Here is a 7,308-nt window from a genome sequence, read left to right as displayed (position 1 = left end):
TTCCTTGGGCTAGCCAGGAGACTCGCTATTTCATGGAACCCACAGTTGGGTGTGTACAGAGGAGAACCCCGAACTCCTACCCCATTCAACACAACAATCTCAGGCCAGCCAGCACAGAAAACATTGCTTTATTAACTGCGTTTGCCAACACACGAGGAGTAAAGGGCTCCTTAAGACACAGGCCCTGATAGGGGCCGGGTTCTTGGAACCCCCATGAGTGAGCAGGACAGGATGGGACTGGGAGCTACGCAGCAGTGGCAACACAGAATCATGCAGGGCACAGCGGGCACTGGCCACACCAAGAGGCCATACATTCTATTGCTTGTTAAGGGTAGCGAACATGGACAATGTACAAAAAGGAGAAATAGGTCTTTGCGTTAATGAAAAATACATTTTTTCTCTACAAAGGAATCTTTCTAATACAAGAAAATAAATATTGCAACATAAGCCAAAAATAATTTAAAATTGCTCTTTTCAATATATTTTCAATATTTCTCTTGTATATTAACAAATGGCACATCACTTTCTTTGAAACAAAGACAGAAGGTGTCTCCTCCTGTGACATTCATATCATCCCCCCACCCCGAGCCGATGTGGAGCACAGAGTGCTGTGCGTCTGAGGGACTAGGTGGCAGGAAGCGCCTTAAAGAACAACCAAAGCTCCCAGACTCCAACCCTGGCTCTTTGGCCAATGTGGCCAGCTGGGCCAGGGGCATGGCAAGTGGCCTCCCTGACAGCTTGGCTACAGACATCCAGACCATTCTGCAGAGCTTCAGGCTGGACAGAGGTTGGCCACATCTGGCTGTGGGCAAGGAAATGCCAAGTCCAGCTGCTGCCAAAGTTGGTTAGAATTGGGCAGTTAATTCTCTAGGAATTGCCCCAGCAAGTCCCGTAGCGTGCCCATACACAACACACACAAACATGCATGCACGGGGACACGAGACGTGCCCTGGCACACACCACACATCCACAGTGCAACACCCGTGCCTGGAAACCTGGGTGGCTTCTCCAAGAAACCGAGAGCCTTCCACAGCAAATGCTTATACACTGTCACAGAGCTGGAGCTCATTTAGTAAAATAAACCCTCTACCTCTCTTATCCTTATTTGTCTTAAAATACATTTACAATCCATAAAAATACTATCCTTGCACATTATCCTTTCTCACTGTGATGAAGGGAGGAGGTGATGGGCAGTCAGGATTGAGAGAATGGTGGTGACAACCAGAATGAATTACAGAGCAGCTTCTCCCTCCCAAAGGAGGGGCAGTGAGTGTGGGAAGATGGGGTCAAGTGAAAGGTCGGCCTCTGTCTGGCCTGAAAAAGGTCATCTATCTTTTCCCCTGCCTCTTGCCTTAATCTTAGAGGTGGACAGTAGGCAAGAAAGGGAATGAAGGGACTGTGGCTAATGGGGGAAGGACAGCGGCAGGAACCGGCATCCTTGTCCTCCTTGCAGTCTGCTGGGTGGACATCCTGGAGGTGGACAGCTGCTGGTGAGGACAATGCTGGAGCCTGGCCTGGAAGTGATGGGGCCAAAGCCAGCTAGACTAATGAACACCTGAGCTCCATGCTGGACACAGGCCCCAGGCACAGCCTGGTCCTTAGCAAGAGCTGATTGAGAGAATGGCGGGAAGCCAGAGGCCACGTGAGCCACCAGAGGCCCGAGGAGCGCTGGCTACCCGTTGAGTCTGCCTGGTCCAAACCCTGGGCAAACCCACTTCTCCCTGGTTTCTTGCCCCACTCCTACCCCTATGGGGCCCAGATTCTGCCTCAAGTTGGATGAAGGGGTAAAGGGGCCAGTGCCCCAACTAGGGGAGCTGAGCCAACACCCAGCACTTCCCTCCCCACCCCATCCCCAGCAGAGTTGGTTGTTCTTTAAGCTCATCCCTTTGTCCCCTCTCCCAGTGAGGTCAGACCGGGTGATCCAGCATATAAGGGTTGTGTGACCCGAAGTGACCTGAAGCATGGAGAAGGAAGGTCTGTTCAAGGCAGTAAATAGAGTGGGGTCGGGACGCTGCCGCTGCACAGGCCACTGCTACTAAGGCGGGCAGCCGGACTGAGCTCTGCACGTGGCTCAGGCCATCCCAACGCCCAGAATCCTTGAAACCCAGGCCAAGTCCACTCTGACTGGACACATCTGTCCGATCCTTGGAACTCAGCCATTATCTTTGTTTCCTGTTTTGCTAAGATTCACATGAAACCAAGTGTTGATGACAACGCCACTGTCGTACCTTGAAAGTTTTGCTGGAGTCAGTTGGAGGGGTGTGTCGAGTTGCACCCCATCCCTCTTACTTGCGCTTTGTGTCTTCATGGGGGGAATCACAGGGTCAAGACTTTGCCGCGCTGGTTTCGCTGTCAGTGTTCGTCCCCCTGTGAGTCTCAGAGTCCAGGAGAGCTCACAGGGGGCCCAGCCCAGAATCTGAAATCCAACGCCCGGTTCCCAGTCCCAACAGCTCAGCAACAGGACAGCCTTCTCTTTCGAGAGCTTTGGGATCGCTCCGTGGGTGTGCGCAACAGACGTTTTTCTAGACTTTGTTGCTAAAGAACTCCATGAAGAAAAGTCCAAGCGACAAGTTGTCAGGTCCAGGCTGTGCTGTATTATGGTCAAAATATTCTTTGGCATCCATAGAATGATTCGACTGATACACTGGACTTTTGCAAGGTTCTTGTTGGAGAAGTTCTGGCATGACCAGTGGCGGAAGTGACCCAGGAGTAATTTATAAAAGAAAAAAGAAGAAACAAAAACAAAACAAAAAAAAAAAACGCTTTCACTGAATTCCTTTTTGTTTGTTCCCTGAGCTATCACCCTGGGGCCACTCCACTCAAACTTTTCAGAGCAACTATCTGGGACCTGGGGGGTGAGATGGGAGGTGCAGGGAAAGACAGGATGGAAGGGGGAGGGGAAGGGAGTGTCGTAGCTGGGAAAGGGGTTAAGGCTTGAAGGGACTAAGGAACCAGGAACATCCAGCAAGACTTAGAACAGCCCCAGCAGGCTACTGCTGGCCCACTCTGGGCCCCGGGATCCCACTGCTTGTTGGAAGGAGGAGTTTCCAAAAGGAAACCGAGGAAGAAGCTCATCTCTTTGCAGGACTGGGAAACTTGAAAAGGCAAACGGTCTGGCCTGGTCAGCTGTCGGGAAGTGACCAGACTTTGGCCAAGACTGGCCCCGAAGGAAGGAAGTTGGAGCCCCAGAGTGATTCTCTGCAGTGGGCGAGTTTGAGCCCCACGCCCCTGTCTGGGCACTGGCCCTCCCTTGCAGCCCTCCGCTGGCACTGGCGGCTGGCTGTTTGGGAGTCCCCTGAGTAAATGGCACAGCTCAGGAAGGATTCTGGGAACCCCTTTCCAGAGCCGCCGGGCTGGGCGCTGGCAGGGGAGGAGCAGCAAGGGAGTGGAGGGGCGCGGGGTAGGCAGGCAGGCCTCGGATGATGTGGGTTATCAGCAACCGCTGAGGTTCCCCTGGAACCGGCGGGCCCTCGGCGCCCCCTCAGTGCTTTCTCGGATAAGCTCGTTGTGCTTGTGACAGTGAGTAGACTCTGGCTGGGTGTCACTTATTATGTATACTTCCTTGGGGATCAGTGGAGTGCAGCAGGACCCCCCAAATGGACCCCAGTGGGACTTGGGCAAGGCGGGGCAGGCCCTGGGCTGGCCCATCTGCCATGAAATAATGCCCTAACGACAGTCGGTGTCACCCAGTGGCAGCGGGCTGGAGTCCTGAGCGCTCCTTCACCTCGCCAGGAGCCCAGTGACGCCACGTGGGCCGGGGCAGGGGTGCTGCCTCGGTGGGGAGGCTGCACAGGACCTGGCGTGGTCCTTGTGGCCAGAGCCGTGGAAGGAATCCTAATGTCCTAGGCCAGCACAGAGGAAAGACAACAGTGTGGAATTCAAAACTCTCTCTATATTAAAAATAAAACCACAACAGAGTGGCAGCCTCGAGGGTCTGCGACACTCAGCAAAGATTGGAAATGGCAGTTGTGACTGGGCTGAGGCCTTGTGGGGGAACCAGGGCAGGGCCCGGGACAGGGGTAGGAGCGACTTAGGAGGCTAGAACCCCCATGCGGACCACCTCCTCAGCCCCTGCTTCCCGGGGACCCCGCTGTACCCCGCTGTCCTCGGCCTCCACGTCTGAGTCGCTCATCTCCCCATCAGAGAAGTAGCCATCAGTCTCGTTGTCAAAGTGCAGGCTGACCTTTGGTCTCTCAGCCACAGCAGGAGGCGGTCCTGTCCCAGCATCAGGCCTGGTGCCCGGCGACCTCCGGGTTCCCTTGCTCTCTCGAGGCAGTCGGAGCCGGCCTGAGGGCTTGGGGCTCGCCGTCGGGCCAGGCACTTGGACGTTCAAGTCGGCTGTCACTGGGGTTGCCTCGTCCAGGGTCTCAGGGGCCAGGGGTGGGGGGCTCTCGGGAGTAACTGGGATGGGGCAGTCCCCAGCTGTAGGACTGGAGAGCAGGTGAGACGGTGTTCGCCGTGGTGGTTTCCTGGCAGGTGGCCCTTGACCCCCCTTGCCGCTGCCTGCATCCTGGCTCCAGGGTTTCTTGGGGGGTTTGTCTGGAGTCGTCCGTGAACCGGGCCCTTCCTGGGGTGGTTTCTTCTTGGCTGGCAGGCGGGTACGGCCTCGGGCCTTCCTGGCAGGGTCACCAGGTCGCAGTGAGGGGTCCCGCATGAAGCTCAGCAGCGTCTCCTCGTCTTGTAGCAGCTCCTCCGAAAGCAGCCCCGGAGTAGGGTCCTCACGGTGCCCATTGTTCAGGGACCACTCACTCATGGCCATGTTCTCCGCTGTGATCTGCACAGACTGTGCCAGCCAGCTGTTGAAGAAGGTGCCATCGATGGGGAAGGACGTGGACAGGCCTGGAAGAAGGCAGAGGAAGCAGGTGAGATGCCAGCAGGTGTGCCCAGCCCTCTGAGGAAGCTCCCCCCAACAGAACAAAGAATGCCATTTCCTCCCACTCTCCCTCTGTGTTAGGCCCACTTGAGGTTATGTTGTTTTGTCCAGTCCTCCTGCCCATATCACCTAAGAGTGGAGGCCACACCACTTGTCCCTCTCCCTAGAAGAATGTCCTTTCCTGAAAATGGCTTCCTAGTTTGTGGAGCAGAGCACAAGCTGAAAATGTGGCCTCCCTGTTGAGAATGTCAAAGAGGCAACAGTAGAATATTGAACCGTGGAGGTCTTGAGCCTGCATGGGTGCAGAAGCTGGCCCTGCCCACCACCCCAAGCCTAGGTTCCAAGGGTATGGAGAATGGAGGAAATCGCCCTTAGCCACCAGGGGGCGCTGGGTTTTTATGAGCAGAGCCTGCAAAGTAAGGAGTCAGTCAGGCACTGGCAGCAAAGTACTACTGGGTAGAAAGTCCTTCCCTTGGCTGTCAGGATCAGCTCAGCTCCTCTACAGGTGACTGTGGAGGGGACAGCTGGCAGGACGGGGTCTCCCATTACCCACTCGACTCTGACCTCTTCTCTCAGTAAAGGATGACCTGGGGCTGCTGTGCCAGAGGGGAGGTCTGAAAGGGGGAATCTACCAGTCCTTGAGAAACACTCGAGAGGACATGTGACATCCTGGGAGATGGGGGGCCCTGAGCTCTGGGCCCCCAAGTATTGCTCTGCTTACTGCAGTGGCAGTACACAGGTCTGTGATGGTGAAGACAGACTCGCCAGAGCCTGTGGTCATTCTTTTGGATCCTTCTAGATGGCTTCAGAAAGATTCCCTGCCCATTTGAGAAAACTCCCAAATGGGACAAGAAAGAATTGACAGACCCTTACCTCTCAGCATGGGTCTGGGTTCCTAGAAAGGCCCAGATGGCCTAGGGGTCTGTTGAGGGCCTCTGGGAAAATCTAGCCTCCAGGATCTTGGTCAGGAGAATGACGAATAGTTCCTGAGCTCTGAGCCCAGCTTCCAGGTCTATACAGGAGTTTCTCCAGACGCCAGATGGGGCTCTGAGACCTTAGCCTACTTTATGGTCACTATCTGGGCCTGGTCACACTTGGGTGTGACCTATGCAGAAGGAAGCACAGGTGGACCCTGCTAGTCCTACATGGAGGGCTTCACATGTCCTGGTCACTCACCCAGCTGCCCCAGGACCGAGTCTGGTCCCGCCTTCACTTTCTCTTTCTTCTCAGGACTGCCTTTCGGGCCCTCGCGACCTTTCCTTTTTGAGTCGCTCTTCTTGCCCTTTGCTCTCCTTCCAGATCGTTCTGTGTCACAGAAAGAGAGAAGCAGGAGGTAGCTGGTTATCAGTGCAGCCTCAGCCAGAACCAAAGATCACCACATGTCACCCCAGGACTCCCTCACCACCCAAGGACCTCAGCCGCCAGGCTCAGAGCTGGTGAGGAGGGCTTAGGGTAAGTGAGGCACCAGTGGATCAAGAACAGTCACTGTGGACAACTATGGAGTACGTGCCCACTGCTGCCCTGGAAGAGCTTAGGAGGGTAGAAGGCGATGTGGAGGATGAGGACCATGTCCCAGGACCAAATCGCCGTCTGCTCTGTAAGGCAGGTGGCGGGTAGGACACCACCTGAGGGTGAGTACATAAGGCAGGGCTTTGAATTCCAGCCCAAAGAGGTCTACATGAAGGTGGAAAGCACACCACCTGAGGTGTCAAGAGGCTTGTACTCCATGCCTGACACGGCACTCAGTCCTTTTAAACAGGCTTCCTGTCCTGCTTTCAGGACCAGACAGCAGATGGGAAGACTGGCTACACACCTGGCCTCATTTGCTTTCAGTGCATGACCACCATGTAGGGAGCCATAGGAGCAGAAGAGGGACGTGTAGTGGGGGAGTTCCAGCTGCCAAGAATCTTTTCCCACATCCTAAGTGAAAAACTAGGGCTTGGAGGAAGCTTGGGGCTTCCGGAACAAGGGTTTAAGGAAAGGTTGCGGATTGTGGTTAGTTTCCGTTATCTTCCGGTTCTGCTGTTCACTCTTCCTGCAACCTCAGGCCAGGCAGCATCTCCTCATCTGTACATGCGGACACTGCCTAGATACTCTGGAGGGGGTTTGTGATCATCACTGCCCTTGGACTGGTCTGGGTTCTTTCCGCAGCCTGAATATCAGACCCTCCCCCTCCTCAGCATCATTAAGACTCCCTTCTGCTCTCGTGCAGCTGTACCAATGACCTTCCAGCTTCTCTAACAAAACAAGCTCTGGTCTCTAGGTCTCTAAATATGCTGTTTCCTTGTCCTGTCCTTCACCTGTTTCAGTCCTCAGGCCAGACAGAATTATGCTCATAACACAAGTCTCACCCCAGGGATCATGCATCACAACTCTGAGGAGATCAGCTTCAAGCAGAAGCAAACAATGCATCTCTCCAAGTGCCCTGAACTGAA

General features: G+C 54.7%; 1 protein-coding gene across 8 annotated transcripts in view; it reads right to left on the bottom strand.

The window, feature by feature from the left end:
- Positions 1–422: 422 nt before the first annotated feature.
- Positions 423–7,308, bottom strand: part of JADE2 (jade family PHD finger 2) — a 51,419-nt gene continuing 44,533 nt past the window's right edge. For all 8 annotated transcript variants that reach the window (XM_012727918.1, XM_012727919.1, XM_012727915.1 and 5 more), the window contains 2 exons: positions 6,050–6,178; positions 423–4,839 (listed from right to left, as the gene is read on the bottom strand). In XM_012727918.1, the coding sequence (XP_012583372.1) occupies positions 4,031–4,839; positions 6,050–6,178 (938 nt within the window). In that variant the 3' untranslated portion in view covers positions 423–4,030. The remainder of the gene's footprint in view (positions 4,840–6,049; positions 6,179–7,308) is intronic.

This window comes from Condylura cristata, unplaced genomic scaffold (assembly GCF_000260355.1).
Source record: "Condylura cristata isolate star-nosed mole 26May11 unplaced genomic scaffold, ConCri1.0 scaffold00021, whole genome shotgun sequence".
Classification (NCBI taxonomy): Eukaryota; Metazoa; Chordata; class Mammalia; order Eulipotyphla; family Talpidae; genus Condylura; species Condylura cristata.
Note: the sequence above shows the minus strand (reverse complement) of the source record. Positions and strands in the feature narration are given on the sequence as shown.